The sequence below is a fragment of the Trametes versicolor genome (genome assembly GCF_000271585.1).
Source record: "Trametes versicolor FP-101664 SS1 unplaced genomic scaffold TRAVEscaffold_7, whole genome shotgun sequence".
Classification (NCBI taxonomy): Eukaryota; Fungi; Basidiomycota; class Agaricomycetes; order Polyporales; family Polyporaceae; genus Trametes; species Trametes versicolor.
In genome coordinates, this window is record NW_007360327.1 from 2,592,040 (window position 1) to 2,613,790 (window position 21,751).

General features: G+C 54.5%; 9 protein-coding genes across 9 annotated transcripts; 5 read left to right on the top strand and 4 right to left on the bottom strand.

Moving 5' to 3' along the window:
* Positions 1 to 103: 103 nt before the first annotated feature.
* Positions 104 to 953, top strand: TRAVEDRAFT_150657 (uncharacterized protein; the record flags this gene model as incomplete). The annotated part of the gene is made up of 3 exons (XM_008041758.1): positions 104 to 180; positions 237 to 256; positions 307 to 953. Coding segments are annotated over exons 1-3 (735 nt in total), but the record flags the coding sequence as incomplete, so codon positions are not given.
* Positions 954 to 1,034: 81 nt separating this feature from the next.
* On the bottom strand, positions 1,035 to 2,746 carry TRAVEDRAFT_170018 (uncharacterized protein; the record flags this gene model as incomplete). The annotated part of the gene is made up of 6 exons (XM_008041759.1): positions 1,035 to 1,426; positions 1,478 to 1,850; positions 1,906 to 2,232; positions 2,288 to 2,446; positions 2,502 to 2,524; positions 2,583 to 2,746. The coding sequence occupies 6 exons, from the start codon at positions 2,744 to 2,746 to the stop codon at positions 1,237 to 1,239; spliced, it is 1,236 nt and encodes a 411-aa protein (XP_008039950.1). The 3' UTR covers positions 1,035 to 1,236.
* A 1,263-nt stretch (positions 2,747 to 4,009) lies between these two features.
* On the top strand, positions 4,010 to 6,290 carry TRAVEDRAFT_49006 (uncharacterized protein; the record flags this gene model as incomplete). Its single annotated transcript, XM_008041223.1, has 21 exons — positions 4,010 to 4,137; positions 4,188 to 4,266; positions 4,330 to 4,343; positions 4,399 to 4,440; positions 4,502 to 4,558; positions 4,614 to 4,623; positions 4,688 to 4,705; positions 4,764 to 4,789; positions 4,851 to 4,876; positions 4,944 to 4,978; positions 5,035 to 5,059; positions 5,112 to 5,123; positions 5,193 to 5,208; positions 5,263 to 5,403; positions 5,461 to 5,510; positions 5,565 to 5,577; positions 5,639 to 5,669; positions 5,740 to 5,797; positions 5,858 to 5,882; positions 5,958 to 6,081; positions 6,147 to 6,290. The coding sequence occupies 21 exons, from the start codon at positions 4,010 to 4,012 to the stop codon at positions 6,288 to 6,290; spliced, it is 1,074 nt and encodes a 357-aa protein (XP_008039414.1).
* A 1,100-nt stretch (positions 6,291 to 7,390) lies between these two features.
* On the top strand, positions 7,391 to 9,993 carry TRAVEDRAFT_29858 (uncharacterized protein). The gene is made up of 22 exons (XM_008040994.1): positions 7,391 to 7,491; positions 7,548 to 7,718; positions 7,771 to 7,849; positions 7,911 to 7,924; positions 7,977 to 8,018; positions 8,085 to 8,144; positions 8,205 to 8,214; positions 8,281 to 8,298; positions 8,353 to 8,378; positions 8,437 to 8,462; positions 8,515 to 8,549; positions 8,605 to 8,629; positions 8,683 to 8,694; positions 8,768 to 8,783; positions 8,835 to 8,981; positions 9,042 to 9,088; positions 9,149 to 9,161; positions 9,216 to 9,243; positions 9,304 to 9,361; positions 9,413 to 9,437; positions 9,499 to 9,628; positions 9,683 to 9,993. The coding sequence occupies exons 2-22, from the start codon at positions 7,603 to 7,605 to the stop codon at positions 9,824 to 9,826; spliced, it is 1,071 nt and encodes a 356-aa protein (XP_008039185.1). The 5' UTR covers positions 7,391 to 7,491; positions 7,548 to 7,602; the 3' UTR covers positions 9,827 to 9,993.
* Positions 9,978 to 12,262, bottom strand: TRAVEDRAFT_49008 (uncharacterized protein; the record flags this gene model as incomplete). Its single annotated transcript, XM_008041224.1, has 21 exons — positions 9,978 to 10,124; positions 10,180 to 10,303; positions 10,374 to 10,398; positions 10,453 to 10,507; positions 10,562 to 10,589; positions 10,647 to 10,659; positions 10,717 to 10,763; positions 10,818 to 10,918; positions 10,976 to 11,091; positions 11,155 to 11,166; positions 11,226 to 11,250; positions 11,310 to 11,344; positions 11,410 to 11,435; positions 11,500 to 11,525; positions 11,577 to 11,594; positions 11,659 to 11,668; positions 11,731 to 11,787; positions 11,843 to 11,884; positions 11,938 to 11,951; positions 12,006 to 12,084; positions 12,141 to 12,262. The coding sequence occupies 21 exons, from the start codon at positions 12,260 to 12,262 to the stop codon at positions 9,978 to 9,980; spliced, it is 1,122 nt and encodes a 373-aa protein (XP_008039415.1).
* A 1,139-nt stretch (positions 12,263 to 13,401) lies between these two features.
* On the top strand, positions 13,402 to 14,653 carry TRAVEDRAFT_126296 (ankyrin; the record flags this gene model as incomplete). Its single annotated transcript, XM_008041760.1, has 3 exons — positions 13,402 to 13,479; positions 13,533 to 14,121; positions 14,175 to 14,653. Coding segments are annotated over 3 exons (1,146 nt in total), but the record flags the coding sequence as incomplete, so codon positions are not given.
* Positions 14,654 to 14,714: 61 nt separating this feature from the next.
* TRAVEDRAFT_29859 (uncharacterized protein) lies at positions 14,715 to 15,479 on the bottom strand. Its single transcript, XM_008040995.1, has 2 exons — positions 15,323 to 15,479; positions 14,715 to 15,270 (listed from the first exon to the last, which is right to left on the bottom strand). The coding sequence occupies exons 1-2, from the start codon at positions 15,402 to 15,404 to the stop codon at positions 14,813 to 14,815; spliced, it is 540 nt and encodes a 179-aa protein (XP_008039186.1). The 5' UTR covers positions 15,405 to 15,479; the 3' UTR covers positions 14,715 to 14,812.
* Positions 15,480 to 16,747: 1,268 nt separating this feature from the next.
* On the bottom strand, positions 16,748 to 18,516 carry TRAVEDRAFT_21430 (uncharacterized protein; the record flags this gene model as incomplete). Its single annotated transcript, XM_008040885.1, has 6 exons — positions 16,748 to 16,977; positions 17,035 to 17,285; positions 17,343 to 17,487; positions 17,547 to 17,666; positions 17,723 to 17,881; positions 17,931 to 18,516. The coding sequence occupies 6 exons, from the start codon at positions 18,514 to 18,516 to the stop codon at positions 16,748 to 16,750; spliced, it is 1,491 nt and encodes a 496-aa protein (XP_008039076.1).
* Positions 18,517 to 20,048: 1,532 nt separating this feature from the next.
* On the top strand, positions 20,049 to 21,140 carry TRAVEDRAFT_49012 (uncharacterized protein; the record flags this gene model as incomplete). Its single annotated transcript, XM_008041225.1, has 3 exons — positions 20,049 to 20,633; positions 20,698 to 21,027; positions 21,081 to 21,140. 3 exons carry the CDS (start codon positions 20,049 to 20,051, stop codon positions 21,138 to 21,140), a joined length of 975 nt encoding a protein of 324 aa, XP_008039416.1.
* Positions 21,141 to 21,751: the final 611 nt, after the last annotated feature.

Sequence of the window (21,751 nt, forward strand, 5' to 3'; positions counted from 1 at the left end):
TTTGTCCTCGACGGCCACTTGTACTATCCAGGTAAACATCCTTATGCTCAGCATATTTTCTGATGTTCCCTGACTCACATAAGTAGTCTTAGCCCTCGATCATCTCGACAGAATGGCTCACGCTGGCCTTGAACGACTTCTCTCACAACAGCACATTCCGACAGACTCCGGGATGGGAAGGTCAGTTTTCCTCAAAGTCTCGTAGCAAGCATATATACTGACAGGAACGATGGCAGGCCGCTGCAGGACTTACTGCGCACGTAGGTGTCATGGTGGGTCTCATGACTCGCGAGGCTAACTCGAGCGGCAGGAACGAACTCCTGAAAGGAGTGGAGTCCCAGCGGCTCCGTACACACTTTTCTAGCTGTGGCCTGGAACCATCCACAGACCTCGACGAGTTCGGCCGCAAAGTCCTCCAAGGCGACCTTGAGGGGCTCAAAGCCATGTACGCCGACAAGCTCGCGCACTACGGCGAGCTGGCAAGCGATGACGTCGCAGCCCGCGCGGCGGCTACCAAGGAGATTTACGCTAAACGATGGGGGCCGACCCGTGTCCCGGTGTACAACCTCATCCTGCTCTGCTTTCTCGTCGTCAACCCTGGGGCGCGGAAAGAGCACTTCGCCATCGCCCGGTGGCTCATAAACGACGTCAAGGTCCCCGTCGACGGAACAGACTTGTCGGGCTCAACCGCACTGCACCACGCGATCACAACTAAGCCCGCGTTCGAACCGGAGTACGCGCAAGTCCTCTACGACGCGGGCGGGGACGTGAACCACCGGAACCGGTACGGAGGCACGCCCGCCCACGAGCAGGTCATGACGTGGGACCCGAGGAACAAGGAGGTTGTGCGCAGGGCGGCGGACGCGCTCAAGTGGTTCCTCGACCACGGCGGAAACATCGACGTGAACGACACCGACGGAAAGGCCGTGCGCGCGATGGTCGACAACACGCGCAGGCTCGCAGGGGCCGGCTTCCGCATGCCTACGTGGAGGGTCGTCGACGACGAGGACAGGCGGCGGAAGCGGCTCCTCGGCACGATCTGTCTGTTCTGCGGTCGCGCGCCGGCAGGGCAAGCCACGCTGCTCACGTGCGGCGCATGCAAGACCGCGAAGTACTGCGCGGCGGCCTGTCAGAGGGGAGACTGGCCCCACCACAAGATCCGATGCAAGAAGGTGGCCAAGTAGGCCAAGGGCAGGATATAATGATTGTACAGTATAGCGAGAAAATGGGCACCCATCACATAATGACACAGTCCGTCTTCTTCTTGGGACGGACTGCCGTGTCGATCGCGCGCTGGCGGGCAGCGTGCGCACGCTCGCGCTCTTCGCGCTCCTTCTCCTCTTGTACTTGTAGGCGGTTACGTCTCTCATACGCTTCCCGAGCGCGTTCGTCCTCCTCGGCCTGTAGCTGTCGCGCGAGGTGCTCACTAGAAATGCATTCAGTCATCTCCGAACACTCTACAGAGCAGAGCACTCACTCTGCGCTCTCGGCCAGCGTCAGCCCCCTTGTCTGCTGTTCGAGCGCGGCCAGGGCGCTCTCGGCCGTATGTCCCGCGAAGTCGCCGCCCGCCGGGCTCGCGCGCACGAAGTCCGAGTCGACGAAGGTCGACGACCCGCCGTCAATGTCCTCGAGGCGCTCCCACACGACTGAGCTCTCGTGCAAGAATACCTGGTCTGTTACGAGCGTGTACAGCGCACCATCCGCGCCGGGAGCCTTGTACAGCACGGAGAGGTGCGAGCTGCGGAAGAGCGCTACGAGCGCGCCAGGTTCAAGCTCTGCCGCGAGCGTGAAGAGCCCGTAGTACGTCAGCTGCGAGGGCGAGCTCTCGATGAAGCTGCGGATTGCGAGTGCTATGCCGAGTGTACACGTCAGCGCGAGAACTGGAGTGAAAATGGCGGGGCTTACCGTCCTCCACCTTGCGCTGCTGTTCTGGCGTGAGGGTATAAGCAGAATCGTGACGCGACGGGCCGGCTTCCTGTGATGACGACGGTCCAGGCTCTTCAGAGATGACCAAGTGGCCCTTCGTAGCGTAGTCTGCCTCTACCAGCAGGTTGACGGAGGAGTCGTAGTCCTTGGTGCGCGAGAGCACGGCATGTTCCGAGCTGGATGGGTCCACGAGCCAGCCGTGCACGAGCTTGATGCCCGCCTGTTCGAATAGCTTGAGCTCGCCACCAGATCCCTGCGGTCTGAACAAAGTTGAGCCTGTGAATAGGGGGTTGAGATCCATGCCCTCTATTGGGCGGCTATCGTGTCAGCCACGTCATGATGAGACGACGAAGTAACGCACTGCGTGTCGCTGGCATGATGTTGAGGGCAGCTGACGTGTCGACGTCGGGGCATTCTGTCAGGAGGTATTCTGCTACCAAACGGGCAAGGTAGTCGTATGAGACGGTGGTGCGCTCGAACGGAAGGATCTGTATCTGCTCCCGCAGGATAAGGATGTTGCCTACAGGGATGGGTTAGCCACCTGCGATACGCACTCGACTAGCCACTCAATTTACAAATCGCAATAAAAGAACAGGGACTGTAGGAAAGATGTCAGGGAGTCCGGTGAGATGCAAGCTTCACAGGATGCGGCTAACCCGTTGAAGTTCTGTGTTATGATCTTGTACCGTCGGGGCGGGCCGTCCACGTCGGGCTTGTAAGAGATCTCCTTGAGATACCATATCTCCTCGATGGACTCCTTGACGTTGTCGCTTGAAGCGTGCTCGGCAGAAATGCCCTGCGTAGAAGTCTGTTCTTCCATGTTCGAATCAAGTTCAAGTTGTTCGGACGGTCTAGACAGTCTAGTAAGTGCTGTGGCCGCCGTAATGAAATGGTGATACAGGTTCAGAAAGACTTACTGGATTTCGGGTTATTACGGAGAGCAGTTGGCCAAAGCACCAGGCTACGAGGGGGCTCCTGATTGGGCTCGTGGTTGGACGGGACCCGCAACTTTTGGACTATTTCAGTGTGTGGCTGTGCTAAATCCGCAGCGACTCGGAGTCGAGAAAAGATTCGAGACAACTCTTCCTCCTCCTCTCTCAGCTGCTCCCTCTACCTTTCGCAGAGCCATGCATCTCAAGTTTTTTGCTACGACAGGGCTTGGCTTTGAAAGATGAATACAAGACCCTCCGTCTTAAGTCCTACACTTGTTGATAGGGCGGTTTGATCATCGGCAATCTTAGTTCTTGACGTCCTCCGTCGCTACTTATCATGATCCTGCAGTTGGTCCGGAGGTCGAGCGACGTATTTCGGTACTCTTCGTTTGGAACACTGTCTCAGGAGGCTCCTGAAAGAGACTTAAGCTGAAAAACAAGCAAAACCCTCACATCAGTGGGTAGCGACGAGGTAAGTACTTACTCTCGGAAGGTGATTTCAATGAGGTTGAGAGTGGCTGAGATTCCATGAAACATCACTACAAATTTTTTGGTACATAACATTTTATATTCTATGCCGACTCGATCACGACACTGATCTGTCCCACAGTGCACAGCTACTGGAGACACTGTGTGGCGTGGCGCTGAATCCGACACGCTTTCATAACTTCGATGGTGAGAGATCGATATAGTAAGTTCTTCTCCCAATGAATTGTAGGCTGATTCATATCGCATGAAATCTTTGCGACAGTCTGTGTCTATCGCGTGATGGTGGACCCGGGCACTGGTGCTGGAGGTTCGTATCAAGCATGCGGCGAGATTGTAGCCTACTGCCGCGCGCCTGCTTCTGCTTCTGGGTCCCCCACGCCCTGACGTGAGAGAAGAGGGAGCACGACTTTGACGGGGCCCCTATCCCTCGATGAACCCATCTTGATGATGTCGTTAGGGTGTTTCTCCCGAACGACTCAATTTCAGTCATCACTACTGTATCCCACCCTCTCACTGTCGAGAATGTCGAGGCGCTTCTGCGACCAATCAAGTCTCGCAACTGAAGATTGAAGGCCATAAAGTCTCTCGCACGACGCGGCCTTATAGTACGACTGCGACTTCCCCCTGAAACCTCCGTGGCCCACTTCCCATTGACACCGAACATGTCCGGCACTTCCATCCCCAGCAGTCTACCCCTTCCCCTTCCCCTGAGCGACCTGCCGACTTCCGGCGGTCTCTCGCTCGACACAACGTACGGCGCCTACCTGCTAGGTACCTTCGTGAGCTTGCCGTTCGTATATGGGTATTTCATGCGTTTCTATAAAGCTGACACAGCTACAGAATGTATGGGCTGAGCCTACATCAGCTATTTCGGTATATTCGACTGTATCCCAAGGATACGACGTACATTAGACTTTTGGTGAGCTCTTACTGTGCACGATTCATCTCCAAGTTTACTATCTCTAATTTTCATTGAATACAGGTGGCCACAGTAATGTGAGATCACTCGTGTGTGCCAAGTCTGCCGTATCTCATATTCGTGTGGCTACAGGACTTTGGAAACGGTCCATGTCGTCTTGGCGATGCACGTATGGTGCGATCTCTCCCTACCATTGCGGACGACGCATAAAACAGCATTAACGGCCAACCTGTAGCTATCACTATCTCACAACGAATTACTTCAACCCAGTTGCGCTATTGTCACCGGTTTGGTACGTCCCACGATCTCACAGTATTCCACGCTGATATATGGCCGAACGGCAACAGGTCCATCACGGTACGTCTACCATCTCTGACTCTCAAATGAACACGAACTGCGAATCGATATTGTCGTGCTGTAGGCCCAACCTGTCGCGTCGGTAAGTAATATCATGTCGCATGCACCCAAATCCCACCCAGTGATGGACTGGATTGCAGAACATAGTCGCGTTAGTTGCGGAGATGTAAGGATGTTATACTGCTTACTATGACAGTAGTCTCACGCTAATACAACTTGTATGTCAGCTTTTTCGCTCGGCGAGTTTCCTTGCGTATGTTTCCACAACTTCTCCAGTGAACGTTGTGGCGCCTCATGAAATTATGCGACCCACTCCGTAGTGGGACCTACGCACCGGATCATCGCCGCCATCGCTGTACGTCGATTCGTCATTTCATCATACGCCGCTACCATATTCCTGACTCGCACAAGATTATTCTTCTTCTAGCGCAGTTTGGTGAGTCACTTCGTCGTCGTCGCACAACATCCTGCTCACATTTGAGGATCAGGTTTCACCGTGGGTGCGTCGGCTCTAAGTCTTCATATTGCTAGTGTCCGCGTTGAGCAGTAATCATTCGGTGTGGGGATAGTACTGGCAAAGAAGATGTGAGTAGACAGTCTTTTTATGCAAAGTCCTCTAAGCACTGAATGCTTCCATAGCTCTGGGCTCCAGGGTACTACTGCGGGCGGGGTTACGACCTGGATCTCCCCCGTTAATTTTGGGTGTGCGGCGCTCGCCGACATACTGCTCTCCGGGTGCATCATTCGTGCCATGAGACGCAGCAGAGCCCACAGCGAAGGGTAACTCCCCCCTGCTGCACATCCCCGCACGACAGCGAGGCTAATGCTCACCTTTAGCAAGGGCGACAGCCTGCTGGATCTCTTCATGCTTTATGTTGTGAATACAGGTGCGTTACATGTCCGTTTTTCGAGAAGGCCGTGACTGATGACATGGCGCACAGGTCTCCTGACGGGGTGAGGAAACTTATTCCATATACTCCGCGGCTCTCTCAAATGCAAGACTCGGATGACATAGGATCATGAACGTCATCCCTGGCATGATCTTGGTACGTTTGTAAGTTAGCTTAATCAAACACGCTTCGATCGCTGAACTTCCTCATCATCACCGTGATACAGGCACTGGCCCCGTCTAACGAGATGCGCTGGACGGCATTCAATTTCGTCACATGCAGGCGTAGGTCATCTAGATTTATGTGGTTCTCTGTCATCACTCATTGGTAAGAACTCCATACAGTGGCCGCGAACACTCTTCTCTCCGTGTAAGCACTGAATTCGCGTCGTGCCGTCCAACAAACGAGGCACTGATTCTATCGCACCTTGATACACCTAATCAGCCTGAATTCGCGCAAGATGTCATTCACTCGCGGCATGGAGATCCTGGACGGCAAGGTGGCCGGCAGGAACATCATCGCACGCGCAAATCAGCTCGCGGCGGCCGAGCGCTGGGATGTGCCCCAGGTACGGCTCAGAATCCGCTACCTATCACCCCGAGGCCGCGACACACTGACATGGGTGCGGCACAGGTTCCCGACGTCAGCGCCGCACCGATCAAGGTCGCCGTCCAGACAGAGACGGAAACGGATCAGAGCGCCCAGAGATTGAGCGGGGAGTGTCCGCGCGTTCGTCTGGATTTAAAGGGCGCGCTCTTGGAGCTTGAAGATGCATAGTCCGCGCAGTGGTGATGACTTTCTTACGTCCGTGTACTTATTTGCTATGATCCGGTTTTCGCGCGCAGGATCCTATCAATATTTTTGAATCCACTTTGACCACCAGCCCGACAGTCGGTAGGCTCTGTACATATCTTGAAATCCCCCCTGCACTTTGTAAACCAGAGCAGGTAATATCGTTCTCAGTAGCGACTTGAAGACGATCCAATAATTTCGGTCCGGATTTGATCGTGGGTTATCTTGAGCTAGAGCGAGCCGCGATGCGGTCATTTGTGCTTCTTCGACCTCGAACGTCACATAATCTTAAGAGGCCTCAGCCTGAGCGAAGAGTAGGTTCCCCGCGCAGTTCGTCCGATTACCGCCAGTGAGCAGAGCGGCTCGGATGGAATTCATGCTATCCGATTCTTTCCGAGGAGGCGGCGATGCGGCGGCTGTCGACAGCTAGCGCCCATCGCTCATTCGTTGGGCACGCTCTCTCGTCTTTCTCCTTCTTTCTCTCTCGCTCTCTCTTGTCCTCCCTTGCTATGTCCACAGTGTGTCATGCGATTAACACCAGTCTACGTGAGGATTGTTTTGCGGAAGCTACAGCAAGCAACAGATGAGAGCTTTAGCTAGCGAAGGCAGAAAGCTACGGTCTCGGGCGGCGCTCGAGGAAGACGATCTAAAGTAAAGCGTGCGACATACGCCATCCAAACGCGACTCAATCTACTTATCGGGAAGCGTGTAGGGTTCTCAGCTCTGATTTTGTGTGTGTATTGTTTGCTTACTTCAGGTCCGTGGGGAACGATGATGCACAGGTACGACCCTGCTCCACCACCTCGCTGTCGAGTTGAATGCCCTAACAGATGTACCACAGATGCATCCAGAATTTATCCCCTTTAGTAGGTTACGATGTCGACGAGACATCTGTTATACGGTAACCATGGCGTGTACCGTGGTCGAGGGTTGCTCCGAACCAGACATGGAGCACCCATATCCTGTGGAAGAACGTCGCATGCGGTATCAGGCGTTTACTGAGGGGCTCAGAAGCCCTTCCTAGCCTATAGTGCGCAGTTATAGTGCCATGTTTGCTTAGAGTTTCAACTATCCATCCCACATAGCAGGTCACCCTGTCATATTCCTGACGGGTTCACAGCGTCTCGCTCTATCATGATGATGATGGACTAGCGGTCTTCGTGAAGAACTCAATCGCAGCTTTCAGTTGAGTGGTATTTATATGCGCGTCCGTCTCTGTGCATTTTATACCCCCCTGTCAGGTTCAGGGAGGGCCTGTAACCCCTGCCTTGCCATGTCCCTACCATACAGTACAAACATGACCGGAGGCATCTCGGGACCAGCCTTGCCACCTCTCTCTAGTAGCCTTGGATCCGGTCTGGCCTTGGATACCACGCTCGGTGCTTATTTGATAGGTACGTTCTGCAGCCTACCGTGCGTGATTCTTCTCTTCTTTCGAGTATCATCTAGTGACTGATCATCGTAGGCTCTACGGGTTGAGCGTACACCAGCTCTACCGCTACTGTCGACTGTTCCCCAAGGATACGACATATATTAGAATCTTGGTAACACTTCTCCGAACTGCCTAATGAGCCCCAGAGCTGACCTTCACTATCATGATCGTAGGTGGCTATCGTTATGTAAGGCATATAGGCAAACATCCGGGCCCCTTGTTTACATAGCACACGACAGGCCACTCGAAACGATGCATGCCGCCGCGTTAATGCACTCATGGTAGGATCTCTCCGTTTCTCAGACTGGCAGAAAAGTATATGGATTACTGATCATGTTCATTGGTAGCTACTACTATCTCACAACGAATTACGACAACCCGAATGCGCTTCTCGAGACGCCAGTCTGGTACGGCTCGTTCACGCGCATTTTTGGCGTCTGATCGCTGACGACTTGAACGTACACCAGGTCTGTAGCAGTGAGTATCCTTACTTGCGTCCAGTCCAGCAGACTCAAAATCTGCTCTCAATCCATCACGTTGCAGGTCGTGCCTCTCCTATCTGTGAGTATCCAGCATATCAGTGAACATCGACAGTGCTCTATATTATTTCCATAGACCGTGGTCGGCTTAATCGCTGAGATGTGAGGAAACCATGGCCTTAATATACCTCCACCTCCTCAGGCTGCTGATACTTTCCAGATTCTTTGCCTGGAGGGTCTCCATGCGTATGTCGTCGCCTTCCGACTTCTCCTTCTCCTTGTAATATCACATTTACAGTCGGTTCCTGGCACAAGATTATCGCCATCATCGCAGTACGTCGAGTATAGCTGCGCACTTTTCTTTCTCTCGTGTCTGAAACGTCACAAGATACTATGCCTCCTGACACAGATTGGTATGCACTTCGTCACGCTCGCATACCTATGATTACTGACATATTGTGCTCAGGCTGCAGCTCAGGTGGGCCCGCGTCAGATGCCATTCCCATTTGGTTTAGCTCACCGGCTGCTCTGTATGGGTTCTCGGACTATAGTGTCGGTCAGGCAGATGTAAGTGGCTGATTTCTCTGCCTACAAATGACTCACAATTGACACAATTAGGTATGTTACGGGGACATTCGAAGTGAGCGAATCGAAAGCATTGGATTGGGTCGCACGCATCGGTTACGGCTTCACCGCCCTCGCCGACATACTCCTCTCTGGGTGCATCATTCGCGCTTTGAGGCGTAGCAGGGCTCGTCACGAACAGTGAGAATGACCTCAAATCGTCGCACTGGCTCGAAACAGGCTGATAGGCGTCACGCATAGGACTGACACGCTACTAGACGTCTTTATGCTCTATGTTGTGAACTCCGGTGCGTCAAGACTACCCCAGCCCCATGCGCCAGAGAATGATCCTCATTCGGCACATACAGGTCTTCTGATAGGGTGAGAAACTGTCATCATGTCATGGAGTTTACATTAATGCCATTACTGCTGAAGTCTATGCAGCACTGCCGCCTTCGTCTTGGTATGTTACGCTCACGATCACGAGCACAGATCCGTCGCTAAGAACTCTGCTCATATGCAGACTGTGGCTGACCCTAACGAGCTGCGCTGGGCGTCGTTTAACATCATCACATGCAGACGTGCGTACATCTGTGACTCCGCATCTTGACGTCTCTCATCGAAACCTACAGTGAGCGCCAACACTTTGCTCTCCGTGTGCGTGGTGCCTCCGTGTTCCTATACAACGACGAAGTACTCACATCACGAACACGAACAGCTTGAACTCGCGCCGCCTGTTCATAAGTTGCGGCATGGAGATATTCCACGGCAACTTGAAGGCCCTCGGCAGGAGTATCATCGCCCGCGCGAACGAGCTCGCTAAAGCAGAGCGCTGGGACGTGCCTCAGGTGCGCTAGTCGGTTTCCTTGTGCATTCCAGTGCGTCTGACCCGGCGGAACAAGGTCCCCGATAACAGCGCCGCACAGATACAAGTGGGCGTCAAGACGGAGGTGGAGACGGACAGCTCAGGCGGACGGCCCGAGAGCGAGGAGTGTCCGCATCTTCGCATGGACCTCAAGTTCGGTGGCCTATTGGAGGACGTCTAGAGTCGCGCGAAGGGCTGCGCTAGTCGCGGGCGGCACGCATGCATCTGGACGTGGCGGGTGATGACGAATATCTTGTTATCACGGGCTTCTCAGTATCTTTGTTTTGGATCTTGTACTGTAATACAGTATTTCCTTAACGCACAGCTAATATTCATGCGCTGGAAACCCCTGGTCCCATCCCTACTTCTTTTCCATCGACAAGCTTGTTAGCACCGCTGTACTCGGCATGGGCGAGCTCAGACAGATCCAGGGTGGTGTCGTCATGAAACGCGGTTTCCTGTGTCGAGAGTCCATGATTCTAGACATTTTCATGAGCTACAGCGTGTAAACTAGAGCGCACAAAAGGGACTTACAAACGACAGCCGTCGTCGGTCGAACGCAATGTTGGCGGTAGTGATGCTTGGTATCGTCATCCCGAAGGTGCCGAGGTCTTGAATGTCCCGCGCACGCTCCGCGAGAGCGCGTCTCGAGTTCAGGCTGAAAACGCCGGATAGAGCATCAGCCCGCAGGAAAAGGGGAAAGCGCGAGGTGGCCCACTCGTACTCACACTGCGAGCATGGAAATGGCGTACGCTGCGTTCGTTCCTTGATCAGGGTTGTTTAAGCCGCAATGAGAGGATTACGCACACTTGGTAATGGGCATATTGAGGGCGATGTAGTAGAACTTTTGCGGCTCAGTCGCCTGTTCGCGCGCCCGATTAGGTGCACCGGAGACGAACAGGTGAAATACACGTACGAATACAACACATAGGATGCTAAGGGTACTGTAAATTAACTTGGTGAATTTCCGCGCTACGTACTAACAAAGTACACTCGCTAACCTTGTCAGAAGCCCTGAGAGTTCAGAACCGAGTGAGATATAGACATCAGTCTTGGACGATGGTACGGCACCTGTGTTGATCGTGTACACTATCAAAACATTTAAGAGCGAGTCCGTACTGCACGGCTTTAGTTGAGCTGGCGTTCCGGATAAGCACGATAGATAGGCTTACCGTCTCATCCCCGTCCGACTCCGGTGCAGCATGATGATCAGCGTGCTCGTGAGTATAACGTCCGCTGCTAGGGAGAATCCGTATGGGATAGCCGTAAGCCACTGCAGAAGCGATGTAGATGGTCAAGCAGCGGCCAGGTACTGCGACTGTGTCGGTACGCACGACATGGCTTTGCCAGCGGGAGAACGTAGGGATGGTAAAACTGTGAAAACGGTCGTTGAGCCGAGGCGGATGACGAGCATGCAGGAGCCACGCAACGTATCAACAATCGTGACTGTAAATGCTCGTGGTCAGCTACACTCTCAGAGTAATGATCGCTGGTGAAATCAAGACTGACACATTACTGAAACTGGGCGAGGATTGGGACTATTCAGCATGCGCCGAGAACGAAGATGGCGCCGTGCTTACTTGCTTCGCCCAGCATGAGCGCTACCTAGGAGGGCTTCAATTAATGTCCGTAGTTGAGAGAAAAGAGGAGCTCGAGGGACGTACAACTATGAATACAGGAACCTTGTACTGTGGCCCCACTGAGCGTAGCCATAGTGAGCACGCGCATTGGACGCTACTCTAAGAGTGAGAACTGGTGACGTACTGGCATAGATACGCCTTGCGTAGAATCTACATGTCATTTGGTCCTAGTTGTTGGCCTACGGGCGGTAGGAATTTGCATACAGGGACGTACGTTTGCACAACGATTACAATAATAGACTGAAAAGTGTTGGAAATAGTGCTCCTTGCATATAAAGACGTTACACTTACTGTTAGGGGAGTGTTAAGCTGTCATGGGGGAATGCGGTTAAATGTATGACCCTTAATAGTTGTAACGGTAGGGGGTACGCACTCGAACAGACCTGGACAGATCAAGTCAGGCCTTCTCGAGTCTGGGCCTCATTTCGACGAACGACCGACTCACCAAAGGCCGTCGTCCAAGAGTACATGGTTTGATTGGCCGGTGACGAGATAATGATAACTACATATTTACCGTCATTGAGCGTGATCTAAGATATTCAGTCGAAGCGTCCTACCATACATGAATGTAGAAAGCGGAGTGTAGAGTATCTATCAAGCTAAGGGAAGCGTTGAGCGCGACACTTAGCTTTAGATGTAAGTAGCAGCATACAACACAGTGATGACCTGATCAACATGAGTGGAAGATTCGTAGCAGTACCACATCTGAGCACTACTCACGGTCACTTTCAGACGCCGAACGTCCTTCGTGTACATCCGTAAATATCGCAGGGTCTGATAGACATTGAGGCCGAAGAGGCTAGTCTAGTTCAGCAAAATCTCGGGCTTGGTTACGGAAAAATATAGCGTACTCACGCGAGGCCTACATAGGCACCGATAAGCAGGGCACCGAAGGTCTCATCAAAATCCGACGTGAAGCTTTCAGGCTGTACCCCGGGGGTATCAGTAGCGGATAAGCGTGGAGATGTGGCGGCCATGGCTTGGACAGGAGGAATGGATAGACATCCTTTGCGCCCTGATATACCCGGTCAGCGCCCCGACTTATGGGAATTCCACGATGCTGTCCTTGGGGAGCGCCTTTCAGTGACAGAGAAGACGAGGGGCGTGTCCGACGTTCACTCGAGCGCGGTCGATATGCACCGCTTCATGCGGAGGACGAAGGTGTTGTATAATCAAATCCTGATGACCTTATGACTTCGAAGCCGCACGGGGGCGGACGTGGTGGCGTTGGTCCGAACGTGGACGGAGGCTATTATTGTATCAACCCGAGCAGCACGATGGGCAGAAGCGGTCTTGCACTGCCGTTATGGACACAGGATCAGTGCATTAAGGAGCTTCAAGTACACGTACAGCGCCGTACCCTGTCGTGGCATTGTCACTGAAGAAGAGCTGGCTGGAATCACCGCTGCGGCAATGTTAAGTAGGTTCAGATGTGGAGGGCTAAGCGCAGCGCCTGAAGAAGGTACCGGCGTCAGATCTGGTTCCGAGCGTTCGGAGGATGCAAGATGGCGCCTACCTTTATCTTACACGAGTAACCGATCCCATAAACGATAGTACTGGTGTCCTCTGCGTGCGGCTGTGAAGATCGTAGCGCGGCCGGGGGTCAGGGGGATAGCGTGGCGCAAAGCGGTCGCAGTCGAATGCTCGTGTGGTCGATGGGGTGGCGGATGTAACCAAACGATATCCACACATGACTGTAGCTCATCTTCTAAGAGAGTTCGTAACAGCGGTGTGGCTGCGATTGAAGATGGTTGAGCGCAGGCGCCGAATGCGCCATGGCCATGTACTGAACGCCTCGGCAATCACCGAATACGAAGCGCTAGTAGGTGAGCGCCTGGGTTTTGACCGATCTCTTCTACCCTCATCTGCGCACGGTTGAACGAGTATCACGCATACTCACGCTGTGGGACATATACACGGTTTAAGATGTCGAAAATTGCGGGTAGCGGAGGTTACATAGTGAGTAATGATATGCGACAGCTCCTCGACAAGTCTGGGGCTCTATCGTCATCCGACGAAAGAGAGCTGCGTGCTCTTTACCGCAGAAGCAAGGTGTCCACATCATTCTCTACAGAGCCCTCAAGTCTAACATGTCGCAATTTCCTCCATTTTAGATTCACTCAACTTTTCCTCTGCTCTTCTGCGTCCATTCGCGCGATCTTGCTATTGGGGTGACCTGCAGGCGGTGAAAGAAGTAAGCTTTCCATGAGCTTCTCATAAGTATAGCCCGTTCATTGATGTTACCAGGCGGTAGAGTCCGGCGCTGCCCCCGAATTGACAACGCTCGAGACAGCATACAAGCACGGATACGTCACCCTCCTTTTCTTTGGTGCACGGGAGGCCGGACTCTCATCCACTCGAGGAGATCTAGCAGACCACATCGGGACGCTGAAGTACCTCCTCGAACGCGGCGCATCGCCAAATACCCCAGATATCGTCGGCTACACCCCTCTCCACCACGCTTGCATGGCCCACCCGCGCGCAGACATCGCGCGGATCCTGCTCCAGCACGGCGCGAACCCCGACGCGCAGGACCGTTTCGGCAGCGTCGCGCTCATAGGCGCATTCCAAAACGAGTCGATCGCCGCGATCGAGGTGCTGCTCGAGTTCGGCGCGCGCCTGGACGTTGCGGACCCGAACGGACACACGCCCGACAGCTTCTTCGTTCAGTGCGGCCCGAAAGTGACGGCGGTCGTGCAGAAGTGGAAGAGGAAGCGGGCGGGCACTGCGAACCCTCTGGACGAGAAGCGGTGCGCGACGTGCGCGAGGGCAGATGGACCACTCAAGTTCTGCGCCAAGTGCCATGCGACATGGTATTGTTCGAAGGAGTGTCAGAGTGCGTCAAGCTTTGGGTCTCCCGCGGCGTCGCTTCACTGATCTTGCGCCCAGAGGAGGACTGGAAGAATCACAAGCCGACTTGCCAGCCATTCTGCGCCGGGAGCACCATCACCCTCATTCCGTGCTACTCCGACGAGATCACCTCCTTGGCCTCCTGGTCAGACATGGCACGCGAGAGACTCGGCCAGCCGTTCGATAAACGCCCCGCGCGGAACTCGCGCTCCGTCCATATCCCGCGCATCTCCCCCGGTCAGACAAAGCAGATGATCATCAAGGTGCAAGTGCCCATGGACGTCGAGGCTGGCCTTCCATCGGACAAGCATGTCGGAAACCTTCTGGTGTACGACAAGAAGCGAAGCTTGGTCTGCAGGATCCGGAAGTGCGACAACGTGGAGGGGTACATGCGGCTGTCAGAGACCGTGCTCACGCAGGGCGTTATGGGCGCGAAGGCGTATTTTTCTGCTGAGATGACGTCGCCGGATGCGCTCGTCGTTAAAGTGTTTGAGGTATTGGCCGAACAGGCCTTCTGAGTTTCCTTGCAAGCGGTCTGGGCGAGTGTACTTATATGTCTTTGTTGTATGCTAAGAGGGTCCGAATTATGAAATATTCTATGAGTACACCTCGGACGGCATCTCCACGAAGCCTCTTCCAAGAGTAAGATTCAATACAACAGACAGGAATATCCAGATTCAAAAAGGCTGCTCGGCCAAAACCTCTGACACCTTGACGACCAGGGCATCCGGCGAAGTCATCTCCGCCGAAAAGTACGCCTTCGCGCCAGCCACGCCCTTCGTGCGAACGGCGTGCGATACCTGCGTGTACCCGTCCGCGCAGTCGACCTTTCTGACCATGCACACGAACGTCCGTTTCTTGTCGTACACGAGGAGGTCGCCGTCGGGGACCGCGCGGTTCACTTGCACTTTGATGATCATCTTCCTCGTCTGGCCTGCGGGGATGTTCGGCTTCTGGACGGCGCGGGTGCTGCGGGACGCCTGCTCCTGCGTAGGGTAGCCGAGCGCGCTGCGCGCGAGGTCGGCGACTGGCAGCAAGGCATCGAACTCTTGCGAGTAGAACGGCTTGATGGTGACCGTGTTTGCGGCCCCCGATAACGAGCGACACACGGGTTTGTGCGCGCGCCAATCTTGCTCTGACGGAAAAGCAGTCAGACACGGCGAAGCCGAAATGCAACAGACGCTCACTTTGGCATGTCTGCGAGCAGTACCAGGTTGCATGGCACCTCGAGCAGTACTTGAGCGGCTTGTCTGAGACCTTTCGACACATGGCGCACACGTTCTCGTCCAGGGGCTTCGGCACGCCCGCCCGCTTGCGCTTCCACTTCTCCACGACCGCCGTCACTCTCGGGCCATACATAGTGAAGCATCCCCCCGGGGTGTGCCCATCCGCGTCCACGATGTCCAGGCGCGCGCCGAACTCCATCAGCACCTCGATGGCGTCGACAGATGCATTCTGCAGGGCGCCCATGAGCGCGACCCCGCCGAACCGGTCCTGCGCGTTCGGGTTGGCACCGTGCTCGAGCAGGATTCGCGCGAGGTCTGCACGCGGGTACGCCATGCATGCGTGGTGCAGCGCGGTGTAGCCGACGATGTCCGGGACGCTCGGGGAAAGGCCGTGTTCGAGGAGGTACTTGAGCATGCCGGGGTGGTCCAACGGCTCGCCTGACTGCAGCCGGACCCGCTGCGAGCCGAACAGAACGAGTGACGCGTACCCGTACTTGTAGGCTGACTCGTGGCCATTCAGATCGGGTGCAGTTCCGGCTTCCATTGCCTGTCACGACCACGATTTAGTATAGTGAAATGAAGGCAACATCGTGTGCTACGCACCGTTTTGACTGCATCCAGCGCGCCGAAATAGCAGGCTTGGGCAAAATGGCTGAGGAGCATAGGATTGAACGTGATAGAATCTATGAATGACCTTTTAGTATGTTGGACTAAACTTATAATGGGGTGACTAAATGCGCACTTTGCCTGAACAACTCTCGCAAGGTTTGACCTCCTTGGGCAACCGATAGATGTCCAGGTTGCTCAATGATACGTTGCATCCGGCTCGGCACGACGAGCCCACCGCTCCCTGGTACGGTAGACATGGCGGCGGACGGACAAAATCCACTGCCAACATCGTCATCCACAGCGTCCGAGTCAATATAAAGCATCAGCCAGTGCTCGCGGGTATAATAAGACTCGTCTACGCACATTCAGGAGGTGCTTTGGGGGGATTTGAGACTCTACAGAGAGACGCGCTGGTGGGCGGTATGCGGTACGATGACGCAGGGCATCAGTCAAAATGGCAGGAGGTTGGTAGCGAAGTTGCCTAAACTGTTTAACGTTCAGGCACCGGAGAGGTTCCTCCGGCCGATGGCAGCCGATGGCCCGGCCGGCCGGTGCAGCCCACTGCTCCCGCTGACGGGATCCGGTCCTCCCATAATTAACGAAGTACACGAAAATATTGCTGGAATCTGGAATGTCTATGAGATGAGCGAACCACGGAATACTAGAGCAAATGCGAAGCTCTGAGATTCATCGCAATACTGAGCCGTGATAAAAAGGGTTTAACCTCGATAATCTTACAAACAATGCGACATTGCTACTTCAAGAACGAGCACCAGCTCAGGTCTCCCCAAGCAAGCCTTGCACCGCCAGATCCCCCTCCCGCGCCCGCAGGATGCGAGCCAGGCGTTCGGCCATCTCTTCTTTCGTCCCGCTCGCGGAGATGCTGGGGTTGCATACCCCGTGCGCAGCGAGGTTCCGCTTGATGGCTCCAGCCGACAATTGCGGCACCACGGCCGAAGAGACGATCAGCGGTGGTTCCGGGTTTACGAGGTACTTGGCATCGAGGTCTGCAATATGGTACTTCTCAGCGATGCGGACGTAAGTAGGCGTGCAGGGAAGCCTACCGTCCAGATAGTCTTCGACTACGCGCGGGGCCTCGACATATAGCCGTCTGTCATCCTCGGATTCGGTGCCTGCGTTCGACTCCAGCGCAAGACGCCGCATCCCGACCATGGTGACGTTCGTCTCCACGAGCGAGAGGAACTGCAGCTTGCGAAGGGTCAGGAGGGCAGGTATGGCGTCGTCGTCAACGCGGGGATTGTGGGACAGGTCCACTTCTTCCAGCGTTCGTTTGAGGGCGACGAGGTGGTACACCCTAGCGCATCTCAAGCGTAAGTGTTCGAGTATGCATTCCGACGAAAGGACAACCTACGCTTCATTGCTGATGCCCGTATTGTTCAGCCACAGCCTCAACAGACGCGGTAGACGGTTGAAGAACAGCACGTCGGCGTCGTCGAGGACCGCGCCAGAGAAGTTGAGCTCTTGCAAGAAGTGGAAGCCGTCTGGGAGCGAGAGGGCTGAGGATGCGTGCGGTAATCAGTAGCATACACTCCGATCGAGGAGGCGATATACATACTACGGAGGATATCATGCGCCCCGAGATTGAGACCTCCTTCGTCGGTCATCGAACCGACGAGATCAAGGCATTCGACCTCGGATGTGCGGAACAAGCCCAGCACTCGCGCTGTCAGGCGTCCTAGAGGCGAGCACGGTATGAGCAAGGTTGGCGACCTTACACAGATAGTGCTATACCTTCGACAGCGAGGACGTCTGCGATGTTTTGATGGGTAGTCTCGATTCCTTCGAGCTTCTCTTGGAGTTTGAGTCCAGGCAGGATACTTTCCAGGAACGCGACAAGTATGGCGAGGCTTCGGGGAGTTTCCGAACCGACCCAATCGGGGAGTCTTACATCTACTGGATGTTAAGCATAAAATACTATTCAGAGACCACTGGGACTGACGTTCAGAAGCATTCATGACTCCATGTGCTTTTGGGTCGTCGGGAGATACGAAAGCATGCCCGTGCATGGAGAATCGTAGTCGATCCGCCTTCCCGCTTAAAGCGAAACTCTCGTCATTGAGGCTGATGGGAGACAGGCCACGTAGCGGGGGACCGCGCAGAGCAGAGGCCGGCGGCGAGTCCACAGGAGATCGACCAGGAGAGAGATCGTAGTCGGCAGACAAGTCAAGAGCCCCAGCAGGCGAGAACGAGCGAGATTTCTCGTAGAGCGTGTCCCCAGGAACCCAGAGCTGTGTGCGATTCCGTCGGGCTAGCATATATGCGGGATTCTTGGGCGCGAGATTCGACCGTAGTGCAGGTGTGGGGTCGGTGTCGGCGTCGTCATCATCCGCGCCGAGAGCGTCGTTTAAGCGCACAGGGAAGGACAGTAGGACATCGCCGCCAGTTTTAGAGTCTTCGTAAAGACCGAGGGAGAATTTCCATGGGTTTGAAGACAGCTGAAAGCGCAGATCTTGCATGTATATGTCGGCAGGTACGGCAGGGCAGTAGAAGGGGTTTTGAGGATCTATGACTGGCATCGGGGACATCTTCATCGTTGAAATGTGTAGTAAGGAGAGCCGTTTCTTGGTATCTAGTTGAAGAGAGCCTAAGCACAGAGGCCGCGTTGACAAGCGCAGTTCCCAGAGCAAGTGTCGTCGCGAGTCTGAGCAAACAGCGGTCCTCAGGCGGGATACAGAGAGCGAAGGTACCAAGTTACCACGCAGGATCTTCATATACCAAAATGTCAGTTTACTGTAGCTATATGCAAGGTAACGCGGATAAACGTTACCAAACGGCACTTGCTAGAGTGCTCGAGGCCTGTTTTAGATGGTGGTGCAGAGTGACCGGTGATCGGAGTGAGAGTACTTATATCCTTTATGGAAGGCCCATAGTTCCTTCTTTTATATTTCGTACGAGCTTAGGGCGCGGAGGGAAACTCGGTCGTGGACATGGTCGTCGGGAGCAGAATGAACACAACCGGCGCTTATCGCAGCCTCAGTAAAGCGCTAAAGATTTGGCGGCAGTGCCACTGGCCGTCCGCTTCTCTCCTGACCAGCTCTAGCTATGGTATAGCTACCCGCGTCCCAGTTCAAAGCAACTCACCCTCATCACTGTTTTGCACCACGATATGCGTCTCTCACTCAAGAGGCTGGTTCACTGGATGCGCAAGCGCACTTACTGTCCACGCTCCGGCTACGGCCCAAGCGTGGGTGCTTCGCTAAGCTCCGGAGATAGCAATCTTAGTCCTGGCCATGATCCTAGCCCCCAGTGCGAAGATCTGAACCCCTGGGGTGATAATTTCAGCTCTTGCGAAGGTCCAGATTCATCAAGCTTTGGCGATACCAGGTTTGGCAGTTCGAAATACTTGTCAGTGAGCTCCTCTGAACATCTTATACAAAGTCACTGACTCGGTGCAATGACCACAGTCTCATGGATTTGAATTTCGACGTGTTGGGCTGTATTTTGGAAGAGGCCCTGCTACAGGGATGCCTCAAATCTCTCTCAGCCACGTGCAAGGCCATCCGCGAGGCTGCCGAGCCGCTTCTATTCAGGCGTTGTCAAGTAACGCACGAATCTGTCCTCGGTATTCCTATTTTTCCTCCGACATCACTGTGGGGGCACATAATGTAAGTGATCGAACAAATTTCCTTGTACGATGTTGACATCTTCTAGGCACCTCTCGCTTGTGGCGCTGCGTCCCTCACTCCGTTCACACTCACTTTTGAGGTCGTTTTGCGACTATCTCGATCCCGATTTTCTCTCCTCCGCCTTACAGAGTATGCCCTTACTCAGAGGGGTTTCGATCTGGTCATATAGCACTGAGGACGACGGACTACCATGGCCGTCTCTCAAAACCATCCTGGCTACACCACAACTTCGTGAGCTCGCGCTCAACTTACCTGCTTCTGGCGTTATGGGAGTGCCTGTGGAGGATCTGGACGCCATCACTATACCGCCTCTTATCTCGCTCACCTACAGGCTCTCCGATTCCCGAGCCGCCCCGCGTTGGCTCCCTACTGAGAGGGCTGCTCTCGCTTGCTTCCTGGAGAAAGCAAGCTATTCGCTGCAGAGCCTCACGATGTCTAGTGAGTCCGCCCCATTAGACATCCTCCGTGATTCCTATTGGCCCTGTCTCCGCGACCTTCTCATGTGTGGCGAAGCGACCCCTTACCCCGAGACCCCGTACGTGATCACGCTTGGCAATATGCCCGAGCTTCGTTCCCTGGAGCTTGTGCTTACGCTCCGGCCCGGCGTCACCGCTCCAATACTCTGGCCGTCAGACTACGATGCGGCCTGCCCATGGCCCCATCTCCAATCCTTCACAACATGCCATGCAAACCTCGAGGACGAGATTTATCGTCATCTTCCCCCCACTCTACGACGACTTCTCCTTTACTCGTATCCATATTATGGCAACATCATATGGGAGACCAGTAGCGGAGTCCGCGAGCGGCAACTGCAAGGCGCGCTGCTGACCGCGTCGCAAATGTTGGAGCTGCTGAGCCGGTGCCAGACTCCCGACCTCACCGAGCTCGCTGTGGAATTCTTCGCTGATGATCATGAGTTTGCCCTGTGGCGCTTCCTTCCGCGCGCGTTCCCTCGCTTGACCTCGCTCACTATCCACGTCTATCGTGCGGAGAACGCGCCCGCAGATACTCTCGTGGTAAGCTTGCGTCTCTCTCCTATCGCGGGATGAGGGCTGACGTGTATGTTGACGGCCTGCGCAGCCACACATTGCTCGAGATCTCGCACGCCTCACACATCTGACGACTCTCCGGATACATCCTGGGTTCGCACCAATCTTCGAACCCCCCATGCCGTTCGGTGGTATCTATCTTGGCGGTCCGAGCCCGCGCACTCCGAGCGCAGCGGAGGAGCGCCTCAAGGCGGCACGCGATCGCGCGGCTCGAACCTTTGCGGACACCCTGTCCTCGTCGCTACACACCATATTCTTGCTACATCCTCGCCTACCCGGAGCGCACTGGATACAATACCGCATTGTGCCGGGGAAACAACCGCAAAACAAGAGCCGGGCAGGGCGATGTTACGAACTCCGGGTAAGCACAATCGAATGTTCCGTCTATCCCTGACTTGCTTATAAATGTATCAGTATGCTCGTGGTCTTATTCTCGCAACGGTGGAGGGAAGCGATCGTATTATCTCAAGCTAGCCTGCGAGCGTGAGCCGTCACTCGTTACGATCAAGTCCTACGCTTTTGACTCGACCGAACAGATACAAACATCCCACAACGCGGCGCACGACACTCGAGTATATTAGCGGTTGTGTGTCACTGACTTCAGGGTCGTCACATCCCATTACCATTGTACGTTTCGTTCTTGGCCTTCAACACTTCTCTATACTACACAGCATTGTTTTCCGCAGGCCTAGAGTGCTGGTTGACGAGCCTAGGCGGTACTCTCCCTCATCTGATTCATCCGTGCACCCAACCTTACCATGTTCCAGCATGCAGAGGGCTCCTATGGCAGACGCATTTTTGTGGATATGCTGCGCTGTGACTCTTGACTTCTGTGGTAAAAGTAGGTGCTCGAAGTAACCCGACTTCACGGCAGCATACGAAACCGGACTGAATTGCTGAATTGTCCCACCTCACAGCGCTCAGACCGGCCCCCATCTCCGCCAAAAATGATAGCCGAGACTCCATTGACTTACCGCATCGCATTCACTTAATCGGCTAATGTAGAACTTGTAGCCAACGTCGTACTCTCAGTTGGCGGCCCTTCAAGTTCTTCTATGTGCGTAGCCCATTCAGACGTTGACGGT